The 24394-nt window shown below is 31.1% G+C and overlaps 2 protein-coding genes across 3 annotated transcripts; both read right to left on the bottom strand.

Annotated features, from left to right (window-relative positions):
• Positions 1 to 1299: 1299 nt before the first annotated feature.
• LOC108556468 lies at positions 1300 to 15867 on the bottom strand (the record flags this gene model as incomplete). 2 transcript variants are annotated; one of them, XM_017912602.1, is given in 4 exon segments in its annotated part: positions 1300 to 1389; positions 10092 to 10236; positions 10468 to 10693; positions 15529 to 15867. In XM_017912602.1, coding segments are annotated over 3 exon segments (436 nt in total), but the record flags the coding sequence as incomplete, so codon positions are not given.
• Positions 15868 to 19353: 3486 nt separating this feature from the next.
• Positions 19354 to 19818, bottom strand: LOC108556467. The gene has a single exon (XM_017912599.1). The coding sequence runs from the start codon at positions 19816 to 19818 to the stop codon at positions 19354 to 19356; it is 465 nt and encodes a 154-aa protein (XP_017768088.1).
• Between the last annotated feature and the right edge of the window lie 4576 nt (positions 19819 to 24394).

The following is a 24394-nucleotide window of genomic DNA, read 5'->3' as shown; positions in this document are numbered from 1 at the left end:
AAGTCACCAACCACCATCGCCACCGTACATCACACACAGAGATCCCCTTTGATTAAAATAAAAAAATATATATACATACACTCACAAAGAACGAAAGAGATGCGAGTGAAAAAAAGAAGTAATGTGTGTATAGATAGGGGAGTAAACACATTTCGTTTGCGCAAAAGTTCTTTATCTTTCAATTCACAATGTAGCATTGTTATAATTTCATTTGATTTTTAAATTAGGATAATCATTATTAAAAGAAAATAATTTGTTTGAATAATATAGATTTGTTTATGTTTATTTGAATAAATTTTAGTTTGAAGCAGTTTCACTAATTAGTAATTCAATTGTAGTAATTCTAGCAATTTATTTTAGTTAAATTAAGATTAGATAAAGTTAATTCAAGTTTGTTCAAATTATTTGACTTTAGTTCATGTTAGTTTTAAAATTGTTCAATTCAGTTTCAGTTTTGTTTCAAATAGTTTACGATATGTTTTTTAATTAAATAACATTGAGACTTTTAGTAAACTATTTATCACAGAAATATTGATTTTACTACATATAGTAATTAAAATCATTTAAAAGAAGTTCATGTTACGTTGATTACTTTATAAAGTAATTGTGTTTATAAATAGAGCAGCAATTAACGAATCATCAAGTAAATAAACTTTGACTTTGAACTGGTTGATGAAAGGGTTGTGAATCCTTATTAAATGTTGCGTGAAGGGCAAAACAGGGGTGTGTAGAAGAAAGATAGAGAAATGAAGATGGATAAATAGAGACAGGGAAAGGGAGAGAAGGGAACTTTTTAAGTCCTTATTTATCTACGGAACGTAGTTAATTCGGTAGTCGTCGGGCGAAATGATAAAGTTCGTACAGTCGGGCCCGGGCCCATAAAGATTTGCATATTATATGTACGTATCTATGTATATAAATATATATACATATAATCCCCGTCGGTTTGTTGCGAAGAAGAAGTGCAATAAACGGGAAGGGGGGTCCACGCGCGCTTTCGCTCCGGGCAACCCGGAAACGGCAGGGACGTGTGGCCCCGCCATTCCAGACCGGAAATACAGAGTATTAGTCATAGTTAGGGAAATCTACGGCCGCGCAAGATGCTAGTCGTTGCATTGTCTACGGATCGTCCCTGTCTCCTATCCCTTATACAACTACTGTATACCATAATGTATCCCACGTTCTGGCTCGACGCGTATGTGCGAAATATCAATTCCTCCCTTATTCATGCGCACACGTACATGATTATTTATTATAAATGATACTTGCAGTAATGTTGAATTGATTCAAACTTACCACACTTCGTTCTGCTGAGGCTCTCAGAAATGCTGTTGTACGACTTAGGCGATGATAGATGTGTGTGGCTAGATTTCTCTGATCTTTCGATACCTGAAAAACAAAAAAGAAAAATTAGTAAATACTTCAACACATCCTTACTACAATTTAAACAGCGATACAATTTGTCCATTATACACGTATTATTCTCTATAGTTTTAGTGTTAATATGAATATTCAATATTGATAATAGAAGTCTTGATAATTGAGAAATAAAAGAAATTGTAAGGACACATGAAATTTAATTACTTCAATTTTGTCAGTAAATTGTATAAATTTTACAATAGATAAAATTTTACTCTTATACTCGTATTATTCCTTATAGTTTTAACTTTAGCATTAATATTCAATAACATTCTTGGTAATCGAGAAAGAGAAGAAAATGTAAATACAAAAACAAATGTTATTCTTACTTATCTTTCGAATAGATTCAAATCCATTAATGAAAGTAAGCTACTAATCTTGCGGTTAATTGAATTACTAATCTTTAGTGAAACACAATTATCATTGCTAAAACTTGATCCATTTAAGTTTGTGTTCTCGTCGAACTTGAGAGCTAATTAACGAATTGTAGCAATTAGTGTTGACGATTAAGATACAGTTGAAACTAGTTCAGATTTGCACCTTGTATCATCGCAATTTAACTTGTACCAACTTTAGGGCCAACTTGCTTTGCCATTCAACCCCACTCGTATCTTGCGCAACAATCGTTATCGCAATTCCGAGTATGTTACATAATGTATGTACACGCTGGGAACTCGGAATCGCTTCTGGTTTTGGATGTGGGGTGGATGTTGGATGGTGGTGAGAGTGAGATAGAGCTCTTGTCGTTGATTAATAGACTAGGAGCCACCCATTTAGCAGTTACTAAGTCTCGGCTGGTATCTTTGCTTTCACCCTCTCTCTCTTCCTCTTACGCAATCCTTGCTTTAGTTCTCTTCGCTCACTCCCCTAGCTCGGATAATCAGATAAAGCCGACGTCGGGGGTGGCAACATAGGAGGCGACGGGTGAAACGGTCGGTCTACGGGGGTTGGGGGGTGAGGCTGATCTCTCTCTACGCCAACACACGCCAATCCGGGTGGTCCGGCTTTAATTCAATTACTCCGATAACATGTCCTGATATATATATACACAGCCTTTTTCTAACCGATAATATTTTCAATCAATCTCTGCGGCTTCAAAATAACACCCTGTTCGTCAAATATTAAGTGATTGATTCGCTTATCTGACTTCTAACGTTTGCAAAGTTTCACACTTCAAAATATATAAAAATAACATACATTTAAAAATCTCCAATAAATTTGGAAAACATTAATAACAATAAGAAATGAAATAATGAAATAATGATAATTATTTAACGTTAGTTGATGTGAATTTATGAATGGGAATTTATGATTGAGTAAAAATCAAAGTATGCGTAGAAAAAAATTAAATCTAAAACAAAACTATTTGGAAACGTCAGTTTTCATTAATATTTGATAATCATATATTTTTTTAAATCGAAAGTGAATTGGATTTACTTAGAAAAGTGTGAATATCAAAGAAGTTAAATAAAGTGAATCAAACTGAAATGGAATTGAAAGCATCAGATGTAATTGTAGAATAACGAAACGAAAGATCATGATTATTATGTGTACATAAACCAAACATTATGGAATAATTCAGGTATTTAAAGTTTGTACATTACCTTAATTACAAAATTCACTGTTACATCATGGATCAGTTTTTAATTAATCACATTGTTTCACTATTGTTATTACACAACCAACAACAACTACTATTAAGTTCACATCAATGTTACCAACTATTAAATAATTGTATCATTTCTTTAATTTGGAATGAACAAAAAGAAGAAGCGAAACAAATGACGCACGATATTTACAACCAGAAAATAATAAACAACTTTTATGCATTTCTTAAGAATAAGATTTTAATTGAACATTTTTTAAATAAATTTTCAATTAAAATTTAAAACATTTATATATTTTTTATGTTTGACGTGAAGTTGAAGTTCCGTATTTTCCGATTTAGTTTTAAGTTGGTAAAATTGGAAAAATTGACGAATTGAAAGCATCAGATGTACTTATAGAATAACGAAACAAAAGATCACCAGTGATTATTATGTATACATAAACCAAACATTATGGAATAATTCAGGTATTTAAAGTTTAAGTACGATATTTTACATTACCTTAATTACAAAATTCACTGTTACATCATGGATCAGTTTTTAATTAATCACATTGTTTCACTATTCTTATTACACAACCAACAACAACTACTGTTAAGTTCACATCAATGTTACCAACTATTAAATAAATGTATCATTTCTTTAATTTGGAATGAAAAAAAAAAAAAAGCGAAACAAATGACGCACGATATTTACTACCAGAAAATAATAAACAATTTCTATGCATTTCTTAAGAATAAGATTTTAATTGAAGATTTTTGAAATATCCTTTCAATTAAAATTTAAAACATTTATATATTTTTGATGTTTGACGTGACGTTGAAGTTCCGTATTTTCCGTATTTTCCGATTTAGTTTTAAGTTGGTAAAATTGGTGAATTGAAAGCATCAGATGTACTTATAGAATAACGAAACAAAAGATCACCAGTGATTATTATATGTTTATAAACCAAACATTATAGAATAATTCAGGTATTTAAAGTTTTTACATTACCTTAATTACAAAATTCACTGTTACATCATGGATCAGTTTTTAATGAATCACATTATTTCACTATTCTTATTACACAACCAACAACAACTACTGTTAAGTTTACATCAATGTTACCAACTATTAAATAATTGTATCATTTCTTTAATTTGGAATAAACAAAAAGAAGAAGCGAAACAAATGACGCACGATATTTACAACCAGAAAATAATAAACAATTTCTATGCATTTCTTAAGAATAAGATTTTAATTGAAGATTTTTTAAATATCCTTTCAATTAAAATTTAAAACATTTATATATTTTTTATGTTTGACGTGACGTTGAAGTTCCGTATTTTCCGATTTAGTTTTAAGTTGGTAAAATTGGTGAATTGAAAGCATCAGATATAATTGTAGAATAACGAAACGAAAGATCATCAGTGATTATTATGTGTACATAAATCAAACATTATGGAATAATTCAGGTATTTAAAGTTTAAGTACGATATTTTACACTACCTTAATTACAAAATTCACTGTTACATCATGGATCAGTTTTTAATGTATCACATTGTTTCACTATTGTTATTACACAACCAACAACAACTACTGTTAAGTCCACATCAATGTTACCAACTATTAAATAAATGTATCATTTCTTTAATTTGGAATAAACAAATAGAAGAAGCGAAACAAATAACGCACCATATTTATTACCAGAAAATAATGAACAATTTCTATGCATTTCTTAAGAATAAGATTTTAATTCAACATTTTTGAAATATCCTTTCAATTAAAATTTAAAACATTTATATAATTTTTACGTTTGACGTGACGTTGAAGTTCCGTATTTTTCTATTTAGTTTTAAGTTGGTAAAATTTTAAAAAGTAAATCTATTGCTACAAGTCGTTGCTTAGGTAACAATGTGAATCAATGCAACCATTTTTACTTATATCATTTATTATAATTATATAAAAGTGATATTAATATTAAGTATGTTTTTTTTATTGATCACGTTGTTACCTAGGTAACTATTAGACTTATATACGAATAGGTTTTCTTATTAATAGTTAAATAGTATAAGTTATTGTATTAATTAGATTTGTGGGTATGTAAATGTTTGCAAGTTAGGGTAATCTGTGAGGATTTGATTCAATGAGAGTGTATGCATTTGGGATTAGCGGAGTCTATGGTGTGTAATCCCTTTTGGGGAAGGGCGCACTACACATGTAATCGGTTTAAATAAAACAAACCTAATCAGATCTTAATAACAATAAAGTATAGTTTCGATGCGTGCGAGGGAGCGAGATGAACATGTACAGATTAAACATAACAAATGTGTGTTGACAGGTTCGCAGTTGGCGTGGAGTGTGTGTGTGTGTGTATGTATGTATGTGCGAGGGGTCGACTAGGGGCATATGTTTCAAGCCATTTAACGAATTAGGGCGTAAGGCCCCAATTTCTCCCTATACCACTTTCTCTATATCCCTCTTCGTCCTTCGCATATTCACGAATCACGCATCCCGCAAAAATAGTGTGAACTAGAGAGAGATGGTTCTCTTGGTAAAAGGCAATTCCCACGACTCGGACCGGTCGCACTAACTAAACAATTCGCAATTAAAAATGATTGTTAAATGAACATCGACTGCGCGAAGTCCACCCCACCTCTTGTGTATACATGTACACACACAGAGTGTGGATGATGATGATGATGATCATCGTCACTTTTTACGTGCGGCCGGCCACAAATCAATATTGGTTATGCGATCGCGCGGCCAAATTGATAGTGACGTACATCCGGGGTCTAATTGACGTGTGCCCAGTGATTGATGCCCCGCTTCCGGCCGCCATTTTGGAAACCGAGAGCTTAATTGCTATCATAGTTCTGGCGGCAGAGCGGAGGCGGCTGCGATTGTTTTTCATACCGACAACCCCTGCCGACTGCTCCGATATCAATTTATTATCCATCATCAAAAGGAACATCAATGAAAAATCAGTCGGAATTTTCAAAAAAGTATACTTATTACAATTATCTGATTATTATATAAGTTACCATTAAAGTTTATGCTTCTTTTTTTTATCTTTAAAGTAGATAAACGCAATGGTTTTACTGAGATTAAAGAATAATTGATGTACTTGAACTACTAAAATTTACATAAACCTTTACATAATCAATATGAATCAATTTTAGCTGTAAAGCAATTTGTTAATCATTTAAACTACTAGAAAAATAATAATTAATTAAATACACTTTTTCTGTTTTTGTTTGCTCATTTTGTAAAACTATATAAATAAATCATAAACTGTGTATTAAATTTAACAAGTTCATCAATGAACAAGCTTAGACAAGTCCATAAACATCTACTAATCCTTATTATGTGTAAGGGATTAAATGAAGGACTGGTCATTTATCGCTTTGGGGTGGCAATTTTAGTGTCCATCCCTTTCTTTCTTTCTTTCTTTTTCTCTCGCCTTTCATCCATATATCTCTTTCATTCTGTTTGTCGAGTCACGGTGCGATAAAAGGGCCGATCTTCGCGCCCTCAAAGGGGATTCCCCGCGGCGCGTTAAGTGTCAAACCTCGCAGCCCCAAATGTGCGGACGTCATCGCTTTTAAGAAATATTTATCATCGCCAAACACTCATTGTGTTTTATCACTATCCTTCCCAATTTTATATATTGTATATATATATAACTTCTTCCTTAGTAAAGACCACTAAATAAAACAATCCTTCAATAAGTTTGGCTTCTTAAGAATTATGTATTTAACAAAACATGATTAAAATCAATTTGATTAATTGTTTGTGAAGAAACTAAAGCGGTTTCTCAATTTGTTAAAGTCTAACGATATTTCATGTCAAATTTCAAGAAGATCGGTAAGAATGGATAGGAGAAAATACAAGATTAGTGATGTAATGTTAGTAGAAATTCTACCACCAACACTGCAAAAAATTGTTTTGCCATTCTTTACGGATTTCGACGTCAACTCAAGCCTATGCAAATTTTCCAGAAATGCCAAAATGCATATGGAGTGAATGCATAATCCCTTATGACCATTTCCAAGTGGTTTCAAAGATTCCAAACCGGACATTTTTCTCTTGAGAACGAATCTCCTGATGTTCGCCCGAAATCTTTCACCAAATGTTGCCCTGGTGAAGGCAAAAATTTACGAAGATCCAGGAAATGGTAGATTATGAACTGGGCTTGAATGCCATGGCTGTGTCGAGAATATTAAATCATCATTTGGGCTACACGAAGAAATCCGCACGAAAAAAGGCACAAGTTCGTTTTACCCAATATTTTTAGAAAAATTTGAAAATGGAGCCTTTAGGAAAATAAATGATTTAGATTATATAAATAGTAACTGGTTTATATTAATATACTTTCTAGATGTATCTGGTTTTCGTTAGGAACTTTCTAAATCTACCTTGAACAAGTGTGAAAGTGTTAAAATTTTAGGAAATGATCTCCTTTCTCTTAAAGTGTTATATTCTTTACTCCAAATCGGTTATAAGTAATGATTAATTATCCAAGTATATGAGTTTTTATGTGTGTTATTCCATACGTTAACTTGAAGGTTTTAACATGTAAATTTATTGGTTAACCGGAGGTTAAATAATAGCGAGTTCTGGACGTAACAACAACAACAAAAAATACACACTGATATAATAGATAGAGCAGATAAACTATTTTTAAAAAATGGGAATGAATCAGATAAGGGTTTCGGTTTGATTTGTGATGGGAGGAATGCGATATGAATCCTCTCTCACGCAGGAGCGTGACCGATATATCAATTAGAGGTAACCAGCGGGGCGTGGCGGACACAAAGCCAAGCCGCCGCGCCGCATCCCCTCTGAAAATGTCATCCCTATCCTCCCTACACACACACTATTCCTCTATATAGTCCTGTACCATCCCAATACCATTCGGGAGGATCCGTGGAAGCGGCACAAACACCAGAGATGAACCACCCTCTCGATATTCGATACTCTCTCAACCCCAGGCAATCAATTACAACGCTTGCGAAAATAATAAACCGTGACTAAATTTTTTATTGTCCCCAAATAAATCTATTATTTGGGTCATGGGAGAGTAATATTTTTACGCAAACTACAATCATACACGTTTATATCTTGATTGAGACTTTACACGAGAAGCACGTTTGAGATAAATAATTGTTTGCCATTGAATAGATTTTCAATGAAAACATACAATTATGTTGTTGTTGTTGTCCATTACACCATGACAATAGTTATATTAAACTGTGTGAACCTCTTCTACTATTTGAACTAATAAATCATAAAATAGTTTCTTCCATGATAAAACTGCAATTTTTATTCATTCATATATAAGTTAAATTACTTAATTATTTTTATTGCAATAATTTTAAATCAGTATTTGATTATTTTAAATGGTTTGCTTACATAATGATTATACCTTTGTTTTTTGAAATATTTAATTTATTTGAAATAATTACTCTATTTTTATGTTTTTAAAGTTTTTATAGTGTTTGTTTTTACTAAGACAATAGTTATATTAAACTGTGTGAACCTCTTCTACTATTTGAACTAATAAATCATAAAGTAGTTTCTTCCGTGATAAAACTGCAATTTTTATTTAATCTTAAGTTTAAAATAATTTTAATCCAATTTTCTATAAATATAAAAGTTAAATTACTTAATAATTGCAATAATTATAAATCAACATTTGATTATTTTAAATAGTTTGCTTAAATAATGTTTATAGCTTTGTTTTTTGAAATATTTAATTTATTTGAAATAATTTTTTTGATGTACAATAGTTTCTGTTTTCTTTAACAATTAAATAAAGTTTTTTATACTATTTGTTTTTACATAATTTATCCTTATGCAAAAATAATTACAGAATTACAATAATTTGCAAAAAAATGGACTTTTCAAAACAAGAACGTTGATTTACTTAAGTAATATTTTAATTAATAAATTAATTACTTTCACTTTGAAAAGTATAAAAATTATTTAATAATAACAAATATTTTAAGATCTAAATTAATAGAAGTTAAAAAATTAGTTGAAAGCGTTTATCTTAGGTATTTTTTTATAATCATTGTTATCAATGATTGGTGTTTCTTATGATAATTTTAAAATATTTCATTAACTAATTTGCTTATAATTATTTAAAAAATCATATGTTGATCACGTTTTCATTTAGGAACGAATTGAAATTCATATAGTATATTTTATTTTTGTTGGTAAAGGCTCCAAATCTAGCAGCAGTGTAAGATGGTGCGAAGCAGCGTTACCATAGCAACACCATCTCAACCCTCATTGGCTGCCATAGGCCGTCTCTATCGGACGGGCGTCGCGGCGCTTGGTCGCATCTCCGTCGCGATGCGCCAGACGACGCCATTGCTCGCTGTACGCGAGGAGATCGCACGGATAAACCGATCGCAAAAACCCAAATGATACGTAATTAGTTGTGTGGAACAATTAGAATGAGGAACAACGATGAATAAGCGAAACAATAGTCCCGAAGTATAATAAATACTACTACTACTATTACAAGGGAGGGCGGGTGTAGAAGCACAAAAGGATAATGAAAAGGAAAGGAAAGAATGAGGCGAATTCAAAAAAAGAAAGAAGAAAAGAGAAATATAAAAGGGCGTCGCGGAGACATTGTAAATGGGTCTTCTTATTCTCGGTGGAAAGGGGATAATTTGGATGAAAAGAAGGACAACGAGAAGCCGAAAGAGAGAGAGAGAGAGAGAGTAATAAAAAGCTTTTGAAGAATAAAAAATTAATGATTTATTCCTCTCCCTTTTGCTAGGAAAGATATTCGGTCCACGCCCGGAAAGTAACACCCGGAATACTCCGGACCGCACCGGATCCATTCCATTGAATTGTCCTCACATTTTTCTTTTATTTTTCCTCCTCTTTCTCTCCATTTCTCATATAACTTGCAGCCAGTTTTCTGTATACGCTGCGATATCCGCCAAGGAGGATAAGGAGTAAATAATAAACCTTCGATCAAAGTGCAAAGGTGGATTTAATAGAAAGAAAGAAAATAAAACAACGACAAAGGGGATAAAGGGAATAAATTGCGAAGACAATGCTCACTTTGTGACGTTCGTTTCAAGTCGACTTCGCTTGTGTCCCGGAGCCGGTTGGTGTCCTGGATGGAGTCCTGTGTCCTTCCTGTGCTCGAAACTCCGCTATAGAGATCACTAAACGCGCTTCCTGCGCCCAGAAATCCGCTCCTATCCTGGAAACAGTGAAAATAACAGATTAACTCCACATATTTCGCACTCGATTCAACCCTGAATGCACACCAATTTCAACTTCTCAAAATTCAAAACTACTTCTACAACATTAACATTTTTATACATGTACTTTACAAGTTACTTAGTAAATGTCAAGTAGTGTAAATCGTACATGTTTATGTAATATTGTATTATGGAAATGAAATGAGTGTGATATAACATAAAATAGGTACCTGGAGAGCGGCTTTCGCCTTTTCGACACTCTGTTTGAGCTGTTCGAAGGTGCTCGGATTACAGAATCGATATGCGGGCCAATCCGACGTCGTGAATTCTTCGCTTTTGATACCCAGAGGACACGTGGCTGTGGCACCTCCACCTCCGGAGCCTCTCTTCAGCTCCAGGGCTCCCTGATACGAACACGAGCTCTCGTACATCTTACGTCTTAATGGACACTTTTTCCTGCGAAAGAAAAAAATCGCATTAGCATAAAAAAAATTATGTTAGCCACATTTTCTTATATACTACATTATATATAGTCACATTATACAAAGTATATTATAAATATTAACTATTATGGTTTTCTTGTAAAGTTAAATCTTAATTTTATTGAATACAAAGTTTTATTACTGTTACAAATTCGGTAATTCCTCTTTCAGTATTAAGAAGAATCTCTGATTTACAATTAAAATTGGTTAATTTCTTAAAAATTGAATTGAATTTGAGAAAACAGAAGAGAATTGTATAGACAATAAAATACTGATTATTTAAGAAAATGTAAATTAATTACTTCAAATTGAAGAATTTCAGAAAATGTAAACTTCATTTTGTAAAGAGATTTAAACGAAATCGTAAGATTTGATTTATTATTTGTTATACTTTTAAACAAAAAATTAAAGTTTTTTCTTTTCAATTAAATGAAAATTTTATACAATAATTGAAAAAAAAATGAACATCCAAATAATTAGTAAAATTATGATTTAACATTATTTCAAGAATGTTTTTTATTTAAATGTTTAATAAGAGATTTAAACAAAAAAAATATTGATATTACATTTAGTTATTTCTTGTAACTAGGAATGTTCTAATTTCTCAATATATTTTCTTAAATAATTTTATGAATTTTTCAATTTTTGTTTATTTTTCAAGATGTATAACAAATATAGATATTTTTATGTTACTGTACATTTTATTTTTGTTAGAAACTTTATTTAATATGTAAATTCGTATGGTTATTAACAGAAAACAAACTTGTTTACTTTCGTACATAACTTCGCGATTAAAATAATTGACCAGTATAAATTTACATTCTTTTGTGGCAATCTCAAATGGAGAATGTCTAATTGTTTGTTTATGCTTAATAACTGAAAATGTTACCTCATTTTTTACAACCAAAGTGGGAAAGTACGTTACATGAAGAACAAACAAACTGAAACGTCGTTGAACTATTTGTATCGCGGATTGTTCGAAACGCTGAGGGTTAGGTGTTGTCCGGAAACCGAAAATGTTTTAAGTCACAATTCAGTTTAGTGGAGCAGTGCACTAATTGCATTCAATATTTTTAAATTACAATATCCTGGACAGCAGCAGCAGCAGGCGAAATTGGAACGCGCGTTTCTTATTGCGAAATTGCTGCTCTCCTCTCTTTCATTCTCTCACACTGTCTACTTTTATTTCGTTGTTTGTATATTTTACTTTTATTTTTTCTTTGAGAAGACGAAAGGGAGATAAACAGATGAACGAGCACACGTAACGTATCGCACGAGTTGATGAGATCTTCTGGAGAAGAGCGAGAGCACGTTTGGTCGAGATCAGGTGCTCTCGGAACTGTTGTTATCAGAGTGTTATCAAGACGACGACCACGCGAGTCTGTCTCTCTATTGGCCGCTTCCGTTTCAATTATGACACAGGAAGAGCTCCCTCATCTCATTATGCACTGTTTTACAAATTTTATTTTTAGATTGCTACGCACACACACACACACTCACACACGTAGATGGGATACGTACAAACACACACGCAAGTTACGAAATCGCCAAGCGAAATAAAAACTGAAGGTTTCACGTATTCGTACAGGTTTTTTATTTTTGCAAAAATTTTGTAAACAGTTGTTGAAAGATTTCAAACATCACTTTCCAAATTTCAATCTTTATCTTTATAATTTGAATTTTTGTCATTTAAAGTAATTAGTTTTGAAAATTTAATCAAAATATTTAAAATTCTATAGCACGTTAAATATTGTTATTTATTGACTGAATTGTTATTTGAGTTTCATCAATTATAAATATTTACAAAAACTTTAATAACTTATATTTATAATCAAATTAATAAATACATGTAATGAAAATACTTAAACGTGCAAATGTTAACATATTTTCTTATATACTGCATCATGTATAATCAAATTATATACAGTGTATTATAAATATTAACAATTATAGTTTTCTTGTAAAGTTAAATCTTAATTTTATTGAATACAAAGTTTTATTACTGTTACAAATTCCGTAATTCCTCTTTCAGTATTAAGAAGAATCTCTGATTTACAATTAAAATTGGTTAATTTCTTCAAATTGAATTGAATTTGAGAAAACATAAGTGAATTGTATAGACAATAAAGTACAGTTTATTTACTGATTACTTAAAAACTTTAATAACTTATATTTATAATCAAATTAATAAATACATGTAATGAAAATACTTAAACGTGCAAATGTTAACAGTTGTTGAAAGATTTGAAACAACACTTTCCAAATTTCAATCTTTATCTTTATAATTTGAATATGCTAATTTTTGTGATTTAAAGTAATTAGTTTTGAAAATTTAATCAAAATATTTAAAATTCTATAGCACATTAAATATTGTTATTTATTGACTGAATTGTTATTTGAGTTTCATCAATTATAAATATAATAAATATTTACAAAAACTTTAATAACTTATATTTATAATCAAATTAATAAATATATGTAATGAAAATACTTAAACGTGCAAATGTTAACATATTTTCTTATATACTACATCATGTATAATCAAATTATATACAGTATATTATAAATATTAACAATTATAGTTTTCTTGTAAAGTTAAATCTTAATTTTATTGAATACAAAGTTTTATTACTGTTACAAATTCCGTAATTCTTCTTTCAGTATTAAGAAGAATCTCTGATTTACAATTAAAATTGGTTAATTTCTTCAAATTGAATTGAATTTGGGAAAACATAAGTGAATTATATAGACAATAAAGTACAGTTTATTTACTGATTACTTAAAAACTTTAATAACTTATATTTATAATCAAATTAATAAATACATGTAATGAAAATACTTAAACGTGCAAATGTTAACATATTTTCACTCTAAAAGAAATCTGGACAAATTAATAGGGTATTTTCATAATCAAAGTCGACGTACAAATTTAACTAATTGTAGTTTAATTTCAAATAATTTATTTTTTTGGCAATTGATAATTAAGGGAAAAATATGTAAATTTAATAATACTATAAAATAATTGACAATTAAATAACTTCATTGTGAAATACATAATGATAATAATCATGTTGTTGTGTAAATACTTGATAAATTTATATCTTTATGAATTGTGATAAAAATTACAATTTTTAAATATTGTCCAAGATTATTAATAATGATATAATAACAAAAATATTTGCTTTATAACGAATTTGTTATTAATTACATTTGATTAAGTGGTTACATTTTGATGTAAGATTTTCATTAATTCAATAAATTGTTCTTCAGATTAGAAACTTAATTTGTAAAATAATCTCAATATTCAATGCTTATTAGCTAATCAAATAAATATTGGTTTAAAATAAAAGGATTATTTCAATAATTAAGTTTAAATCATTTTTGTAACAATCAATTGATACTATAGAATAATTGACAATTAAATAACTTCATTGTGAAATACGTAATGATAATAATCATGTTGTTGTGTAAATACTTGATAAATTTTGTTAAATTTATATCTTTATGAATTATGATAAAAATTACAATTTTTAATTATTGTCCAATATTATTAACATTTATATAATAACAAAAATATATGCTTTATAGCGAATTTGTTATTAATTACAGTTGATTAAGCGGTTAAATTTTGATGTAAGATTTTCATTAATTCAAAAAATTGTTCTTCAGATTAGAAACTTAATTTGTAAAATAATCTCAATATTCAATACTTGTTAGCTAATCAAATCAATATTGGTTTAAAATAAAAGGATTATTTCAATAATTAAGTTTAAATCATTTTTGTAACAATCAATTGATACCATATAATAATTGACTATTAAATAACTTCATTGTGAAATACGTAATGATAATAATCATGTTGTTGTGTAAATACTTGATAAATTTTGTTAAATTTATATCTTTATGAATTCTGATAAAAATTACAATTTTTAATTATTATCCAAGAATATTAATAATTATATAATAACCAAAATATTTGTTTTATAACGAATTTGTTATTAATTACAGTTAAATTTTGATGTAAGATTGTCATTAATTCAATAAATTGTTCTTCAGATTAGAAACTTAATTTGTAAAATAATCTCAATATTCAATACTTGTTAGCTAATCAAATCAATATTGGTTTAAAATTAAAGGATTATTTCAATAATTAAGTTTAAATCATTTGATTAATATGATTTATCTAGTAAACTTTTAGTAATCTAATAATATTGAGATTTTAACAAATAAAAAGAAGTTAATTGAAATGTATGCAAGGATATGAAAAATTTAATCGCGTAGGCTTGAAGATTTTATGGGGGCTGCGGATGCTTTGTGTGCGTATCATTCCGGAACTGATAAAAAGGAGAAACCTGCGATGAAATATTGATGGGGGGGTTTTGGTGTGTTCTTTTTATACTGTTCTTGCGCCGCCCCCCTAAAGGCAGGAGCGCCGACGGGCGGGTGAAAAAGATGCGGAATGAGCGAAGAAGACAGAACTTATCGCACCCTCCGAACGAACATCCATCATCTCGTTACAAAGGAGAATCGCAGTTTTTGCAGCAGAAAGAATAAGTAAAGGCGAAAACGAAAAACTTGTAGATTGCATTTGGGGAGAATTTATCTAATGGTATTTTAACAAGTGAGAATTCTTGTTATGAATGTCCTTTGTGGTTGTTGCCATTTGGACGGAAGCCAGGAGTCGTCGGGTACATAAATATTTATATTTTTGTACACGTATGAACGTTGTGTGTTTGATTCTTAGTTTCCGGTTTTACCGGAAGCGTGTAAGATGTTAATGTTATTATCAGTGGATGGATGCTTGCTTACCTAATTGGCAATAGGTCAGTCACATGTGTATGAAATCACTCTGGTTGATGATGGTCGGTTTATTTTGTTCGCCGAAGGAATGTCATTGATCGCGCGTCGAAAACAAAATCGCACAAGAATGGGGGGGCGGTTGGAACACGGTTTGTGATTGGTATCCTGTGTGTCACAAAAGTCTATTATTGCTGCTAGGTCGAGGATGCGTTCTGCAGGTGTGTGCATTGGTGGCTTCCTTGACTTGAAAAGGGATGTTGTAGATACGGCAACGTGGGTGGCGGCGGCGGCGGCGAGAATCAGTCAATGATAGCAGGAAGACAGGAAGTGTACAGGTCCTGCGGAACCCGGAGCGCCGGCAGGAATGGCAGGAAGCAATATCGCAAGTGGCGGTTCCTCCGAAGGCGTGGCTTTGCCCCCTCTCCGTGCGGCGCCACCCCCCTCGTACACAAGTCGCGGGGGGGTGGTTTCGACGCCGAATAGAGCGGAGATAAACCCTCTCCGTGGATCACCACCACCGCCGCCGCCGCCTAGGATCCGTTCCTTCCCCGGCACCTCCACTTCTTCCAACTTCAATCCGACGACAACCACCGCCTCCCATTTTCCATCTCCTCCTCCTCTTTATTTTTTTTTTGAACATTAGCAATAATTAGTATGGTTCGGATTTTATTTGCGGATATCCTCGACTTCCCCCGCAAATATTTTAGATACTTTATCTCACGAAAGCTCAATCACGCTTTTACCTGTTGAGCTTTTGTATAATTGACTTGACTGGACGTTCGCCGACTCCAACCAAAACCATCCCCCCCCCCCTCGACACCCGCATCGATCGGTTTTTAAACTTTTCCGAAAAAGCTCAACACATTCCATCCTTCCGTCAACTTCCGACACAAATCTGCAAAATACAACACACATAAACATCCCCTTATTCTATTTACCAATCAATATTTACATTATTAAACACCAATCACACATCCTCTCAACAATCTAATACAAAAAAAATGAAATTTATTAAATTTACGTTTCTCTTCGTTATTACCTATACTTCATTTTTGAGAATCATTCATGAAAAATACAAATTTACAAGCTTTCTCTCAACTATTTTAAGACTTATTAGGACATTTTGTAATTCATTTAAAATAATCCTTTCAATCACATTTACATTATTTTTCAAATAAATCAACAAAAAAAAATGAGTTTTAATAAATATATGAGCCGTTTATTTTGAAAGTGACTTAAGTCCATTTATCTTTAATTTGCAATACTTAAGCTTTTGCGTTTTTTCCAAAATTAAAAATTATACGTAAGATATATGGTTGACTTGCAATGTTAAATCGCATTTAAGGGATTTAATTTTATACATCCTATTAAAAAGTCGCTATTATTAAGTGTATAATATGACCTTTCTTACCTTAAAAGGACTTAGGTCACTTTCAAAATAAAAATTTGTTTTGTTACAAAAAGTGAAAGAGCTTAAGTACATTACATATAGCTTAAAAAATAGAAGAAAACAAACATTTAAATTATATTTTTAGATAATAGAAATAAATTTAGTAACAAGTTATTCGTTAACATTCTCAGTATGCGGGAGTGATTTGAAGTAGTTATGTAGTCGGTATTTTAGTGATGTGATGCTTCTTATACTTTTATATAACAATGGCAATACAATATTCTCAATTTTTTTTAGGTCTGCCCCGACGTGGCAATAAATCAAGAATTTTAAATTCTGCGTTCTCATCCATGGTTGTTTTGTATAAAATTGTATATGGTTCATTTCTTAAAAATCGCATCCAGCATATTTGAAGCCAGTTTATTTTTTCTCCGTTGGTATTTTTGGATCTTTTGTAAACTGTAGTATTAACCAATACGTAAAACTCTCATTTCTACATGAACCTTTTCCGTTTCTCTGACGTTTTCTTTTTACAACACTGCGTCCGGTCGCTTCGTATAGCAATATATTTTGCTTATTAAAGTCTCCCAAGTTCCAAAACATTTCGAAAATACATTTTCTTTCTGTTTCATTTAAATTTTTCAAGCAGTCTTTTCGGCATTGGCAATCTTCATTTTGAAAAACTTTGGCAGGAATAATTTTGCTGTTTTGTAAATTCTCATTCTCAATTACTTCCTCTTCCTCTGTTGAAGAATGAACTTCTAAAATTCTCCTCCTTTTTTTTGAAATCTGTTGTAAGAAATCGCATTCAGCATATTTTTCTCCTTCTTTTTTTTAAATCTGTTGCACGAGTTTAATTCCTCTTCACTTTCAGAATCAAGAAATCTTGTTATTTTATCCTTTCCCATGGGTTTAATAATTTCTTTAAATTAAATATTATTTTTTAAATTTCAATTTAATATCGTAAAACGTAATTTAAATTACCTTCATCACTGCTTTCAACATTTTGGGCCGCACTTTTTGACATCGTCAAAAAAAGTGGACTTAGGTCACTTTCAAAATTAGGATTTTCAGTATTTATATTATTTTGAAAATGTACGTGATATAAAATTTTCAAATGTACTAAGTATATTTCAATACCGATTTATTTTTTTTGACAGTTCAGCATAAATTATAAATGTCACAAGTGCCAACTTGATAAAAGATGAAAATGGACTTAAGCCACTTTCAAAATAAACGGCTCATATAATATATTTAAATAATGATAAACTAGTTGTAAACTGTACTTAAAATAGACGAATTTAGATTGTATCAATTATCAACATTTGTGTTTTCTATGGGTCAGTATTGAACAGTGGATGGCATCATCTTGGGGCCCACCCTGTGGGTCCTTCTCCCATCATTGACTGTGTGGGGCCTGGGGTGTCCAGCGAAGAGGAGGAGGCACACGCTACCTGGAAGTGACGTCACGTACGAAGGGCCAGATTCAGGTCCGGCACGCGATGCATTAATATTAAGTGTACGTTCGGCCCCCCTCCGGAGGATCCCCAGGACTCTCCGTCTTATTTATTATCTTTCGCCACACCACGCCACATCCAAACCTTAAAGACCCGAAGAAACCAAAAGAAAAATACAAGTAAAACAAGAAACACGGACACGAATAATAGCTTATGCTTACAAAACTGGAGAAAGGCAAAAGAAAATGTCGAATTTTATGATTGACTATAAAATTAAAAACTATGTTAAAGTTGTGGAAATCAATTAAAGTTGTAATTGATACGTTTTTGGAAGATTTTTTTTTTACTGTTGATGTATTGGCTGGTAATAAAATCTCAATTTTCTGGTTTTACGAGGGAACTATGAATGTAAATGATACAAAAATATAAAGCGGTATGTGTGCAGAGGGTCATCAGTCATTGTCAGGAAAAGGTAACAATTATGACATATCGAAGCGGCGTGTCGCATGTAAAACAAACCGAACGTTCCGCTCCCCAAAAAGAGAAAAATAAATGAAAGAAATCAAGTATAAAACATGTAAAAATTGCGGCGGCGAGAAATTTTTCGCTAATTCCGCCCCGAACTAATAATTTACTAAAGATTAATGCCCTTCGAAAAAGAAAAAAAAAAAGAATAAATACTTGCACGTAAATGTGATCAATCAAAATGGATTCCTTGAATGGAATTAGGTAGTTATTTGCGTTTATTATTGTGACATGGTTAATGCAGATTTGGATTTTCATATAATTAATATTAGATTTTGATTTTTTTTGCCCAATTGAACAGGAAGTTTTCAGAACGATGTATTTTTTATTTGCAATTGGATTTTATTGAACCAAAGGCAAAGAATGTTGGAAAACTATTAAAATTTTCCAAAGTCGCACGCTGTATGGAAGTGAACCTGGGCAATCTTCCTCCATTCACGAAGAAGGGCTTTCATGAGCACATTAACACTCTGATGCAGAATCTTCTTGAAACGTCCACTCTTTCTGATTGAAATGTTTGGTTTTCCAGGACTTCAGAATACTTTCCAATACTTTTTCGCAGTAGATATTTGCATTAAGTTTGACGCCGCGGTCCAAAAACACCAACGAAAAGCGTCTATCGACCGTCACAGCCTCCCAAACTATCACAAACGGTTCTACTTGACTTCTTGTGACCATTCGAATGTCTAAATTTTCGTTTGATCTCTCTTCTAAATAAATTCGATCATTTTGTTTGTTTACGAATTTCTCAATTAGAAAATTTTTCTCATCAGATAAGCCAATATTTGGCAATTGGCTGTTTTCGTGCAAGCGCAACAGCTCATTCGCTCTATCGAGCCTAGTTTTCTTTTGAACATCGGTGAGATCTTGTCCTTTTTGGAACTTGTAAAGCTTCACTTTGAGTTCGATTTTGAGTATTCGTTGCATGATTATTTTCTATATGTTCAGTTGAGTAGAAATTTGTCTTCCACTGCGTCGCGGATTTCATTCAATTCGAACCTTAAGTTTCCGAATCACTTCTACCACAGATTTAGTTTTTTTTCGACCACCAAAATAGCATTTTGTAACACTACTATCTTCGTTATAACGTGTTATGGTTCGAGACACGAAATATTTATTCATATTAACAATAGCTTCTTTTTGGTTTTCCGTCCTAATATGGGACTATCATACAATTACGTTTGAATTCCATCACTGATAATTTTTGTTCCAAAAAACTGAGATGCAAATGCTTCCGCTTGTAAACAATAAAATCGAAAGTTATAGCAGTTTCAAGTTGGTTGCAGTTCAATTGGGACACCCTGTATAAAAATAATAATACAATGACGTTTATTTAATAAAAATCTAATTTATTTTATAACAATTTATTTCAGTACATTTAATTGTATTTTGTTATTTCTTAACCTATTCCTCCTTTTACACGGTACTTTCATTACGTTTTTTTTTAATTAATAAATAAATGTTGTAAATAACCTTTTTTTTTTGCATACTTATCAATTCACATTGAAAAAGATGCAAGAACCTATCTACCGTGTAAATGTGGGGATAAATGTATTGTATATTCTTTAATATAATTATTTCTTTGATATTTGGTACGAAATTTAACACCATTTTTATAATAATTAAAATTTTAACCTTCAATTTATTAGTTTATATTCTTAAAGGTTGATGGACAAATTTAAGTGAAATATTTTATTAATAGAGTTTTGCTATTAAAGCAGCATAATAACAATTTTATAATTAGAATATTTCATTTTAAATAAAAAAAATTGATTATTAAGTGAGTCAAGTTGAAAATCTTTCATTTAATTTTGTGATCATTAAGAAATACAAGAAATCTTTGTTACGCAGATTTACATTTCATTTTTTATGAATGATAATTTCTATTTTTAAGCTGCAATGAAAATTTTAATAGAAGACAACTTAGCATTATATATTTTCTACTATATTCTAATTGATATAAACCATTGTTTTATAAGTAGTAGTAGCAGTTGTCGATTGAATACTTGACTATGTAATATCTGCTCTAATAACTGGAGGTTATTATTGTATATCCGCATGGATTATGGTATTGTCTGAAATTAAGGATGGTAGGAAATATGAAGGAAGTAAAGACTGCTTCTGGATTTATTTATAAGAACTGGAAGCGAAGCGTGCATAAATACCGAGCAGCCATTGATACACTTGAAACGTATCGCAGGGTGGGAATCTGTTCCACCCGGGGAAGGGTGGGGCAGTCTCTGAAGAATGCACAACGCCGTAAAGTTGCATAATTGCCCGTCGTTTCTTTTATTACCGCAACAATTAAGGTCGCGCTCTGCGGGATCGAAAGGATACGAACGTGCATGATGCCGCATGACATAATTGGTTGGCAGAAGTCCGGGAGTGATCAAAGAGGTCCGATGGCGTCATTATGTCCTTAACTGTCGCTGGAGATCATCACGCCTTCCTGGCTCCCGATAATGTCCTCCTCCTCCTCATTCTCCACCTCTCTTTGCGGTGGTGGGTGAGGAGGGTTTGGATGGATGGTTGGAAGGAGGAGGAGAGGATGGAACCAGCCGCCTCCGCCAACCCTAATGACGCGACGCGATACACGAATCACTCCAGAATACCGTATCGCCCGCGCCGTCATTCCCGGACGCCGATAAAGCCCTCCGCAAACCAGAAATCACGATATCGATTATGGAATAAATCCTCCTCATGATATGCCTCTTGATACACAAATATATATATACCTCTAACACCACACGACGACCCACTTAGTATTCCCGACGTGCACGATCTTCGGTTTCCTCTCACCTACTCAAACCGCATTTATCGAAACGTTACCTATCAAAACGCACAATTTCAACTAATCCACACAACCAAAGTTGAATATACAAATAATTAAATTAATCACAGTTCAGTTGATTAATGCAACAAAATGTTTCTTTTTAAGATTTCAATGTGTTTTATGTATATTGTCACTAATGAATTCAGTAATTTTAATGATTTTATTATAACGAACTTTAAATTTATTTATATAGAATATTATGATTTTTGAATGATTCTCTATAAAATTTAAAAAAATCAAAATTTAAAAACACAAATATGACAACTGTGCAGTGTGGAATTGTCGTGTAATTTTCAGTTTTTTTTTAAATTTATATAATATTTATTTTAATTTACTTGTTTGCTGTATTTTTATGAGTCTTTTGCGATTGTGATAGAGGCTAATGACCTAAGCTGTCGATGCCTCATAAACACACAAAAAAAAAACAAGAATTTATACACTTTTACTTATAAACGTATTACTGTTCTTGAAATTTACTAATAACAAATTTGTAGAGAACTCAAAATGTTCTTAAAAATATCAAAATTGTGTATAGAAAACATTAGATTTACAAGTATAGTAAAATTTGTCGTTGACATGTGACATTGACATATGCTGTCAAATTTGAAAGATCAAAATAAAACGCACAATTTCAGCAAATTCACACAACCAAAGTTGAATATACAAACAATTAAAAAAATAATTATATTAATCACAGTTCAGTTGATTAATGCAACAAAATGTTTCTTTTTAAGATTTCAATGTGTTTTATGTATATTGTCTGGACTAATGAATTCAGTAATTTTAATGATTTTATTATAACGAACTTTAAATTTATTTATATAGAATATTATGATTTTTGAATGATTCTCAGTAAAATTAAAAAAAATCAAAATTTAAACACAATAAAAACACAAATATGACAACTGTACAGTGTGGAATTGTCGTGTAATTTTCTGTTTTTTTTTAAATTTATATAATATTTATTTTAATTTACTTGTTTGCTGTATTTTTATGAGTCTTTTGCGATTGTGATAGAGGCTAATGACCTAAGCTGTCGATGCCTCATAAACACACACAAAAAAAAAACAAGAATTTATACATTTTTACTTATAAACGTATTACTGTTCTTGAAATTTACTAATAACTAATTTGTAGAGAACTCAAAATGTTCTTAAAAATATCAAAATTGTGTATAGAAAACATTAGATTTACAAGTATAGTAAAATTTGTCGTTGACATGTGACATTGACATATGCTGTCAAATTTGAAAGATCAAAATAAAACGCACAATTTCAGCAAATTCACACAACCAAAGTTGAATATACAAACAATTAAAAAAATAATTATATTAATCACAGTTCAGTTGATTAATGCAACAAAATGTTTCTTTTTAAGATTTCAATGTTTTTTTTTATGTATATTATTCTAATCCTCATGAAACCAATAAATATCAACTTCTAAATTAACAATGAATTCAATATTTTTTTTTTTATAACGAATATGTTTGTAACTTTAAATTTATTTAAATAGAATAATATGATTTTTGAATGATTCTCAGTGAAATTAAAAATAAAAATTTCAAAATTTTAAATTAAAAACATAAGTATCAAAACTGTACAGTGTGGATATGTAGTGTAATTTTGTAGTTTTCTAAAATGTAAATAACAATATGAAAAAGTCGTTTCCGTATTTTATAAATTTACTGTTTATACAATTTTACTTATAAACGTATTACTTCGTGAATTGAGTCTTTATGCATTTGTGGGACTAATAGCCGAATTGTTTAGTTGCCCTAGCCACGAGTTAGTGGGCACAGGTTCAAATCCTGGTCAAGACAGGCCCATTTGTGAGCCCTCTCGGTCCTCTCGTTCATCACAGATGGACACTGAAATGAATGAGGATCAACATATGGACTTTCTTCAGCCAAGTCGATGGACAATGACAGTCTTAAGAATTGTAGCAGATTCTTAGTGAAAAGAAATATTGGGATAGTGGAAAAAATCATCATAATGGTAACTATCCACTGGGAAACATTATCCAATTAATATCAACCGCGATTTTACATTTACTCAATGTTCACATTGATGAACAGATTGTGAATGAAATTATACGACATAAAAAAATGTATTTGTTATATTTAAGAATAATTTGTATTGGATATATTAAAATTAGTATACAAATTGGAATTAAATTTCTTGAAAATTATAAATGTATGTAATAAACCATCTAATAAAACTCTCATTCCTGTCTTCTGCCAACTTATATACTAATGTTTTTTGAACTCTAGTTTTACAAGGAAAACAAGATATTGAGATGTTAAATTGTTAAAGCAATGTTTGTATTAGCATTTATTTCAATTGTCGTGTCCCAGGGATAGAATTCTGGACACAGTGGAATATTGTCTGGTGTTGTCGTTGTGAAATCTCAATAGTTGGGAATTTAATGAAATTCGTTTGGTTTTACATAACTTTATTCGTTACTTGGTCGATTTAAGATTCATCTGAGACTATGCTCATCATATTAAGATTCTTATAAGACTATGTTCAACTTATTAAGGTTTTACTGAGACTGATTCTAAATACTTATTCTACTTACAAAGTTTTAACCATTACCCCCAAAATATTATTGCGTAAGTCGATATTACATCCCCCCATTCTGAATTCATGAAACAATCAATGTAAATTTTAA

This window comes from Nicrophorus vespilloides, unplaced genomic scaffold (assembly GCF_001412225.1).
Source record: "Nicrophorus vespilloides isolate i.1.1-1 unplaced genomic scaffold, Nicve_v1.0, whole genome shotgun sequence".
NCBI classification, from domain to species: Eukaryota; Metazoa; Arthropoda; class Insecta; order Coleoptera; family Silphidae; genus Nicrophorus; species Nicrophorus vespilloides.
Note: the sequence above shows the minus strand (reverse complement) of the source record. Positions and strands in the feature narration are given on the sequence as shown.

Bases quoted from the DNA above. Each gene is read 5' to 3' on its own strand.
- LOC108556467 (XM_017912599.1), bottom strand. From the start codon at position 19,818: ATGCAACGAATACTCAAAATCGAACTCAAAGTGAAGCTTTACAAGTTC.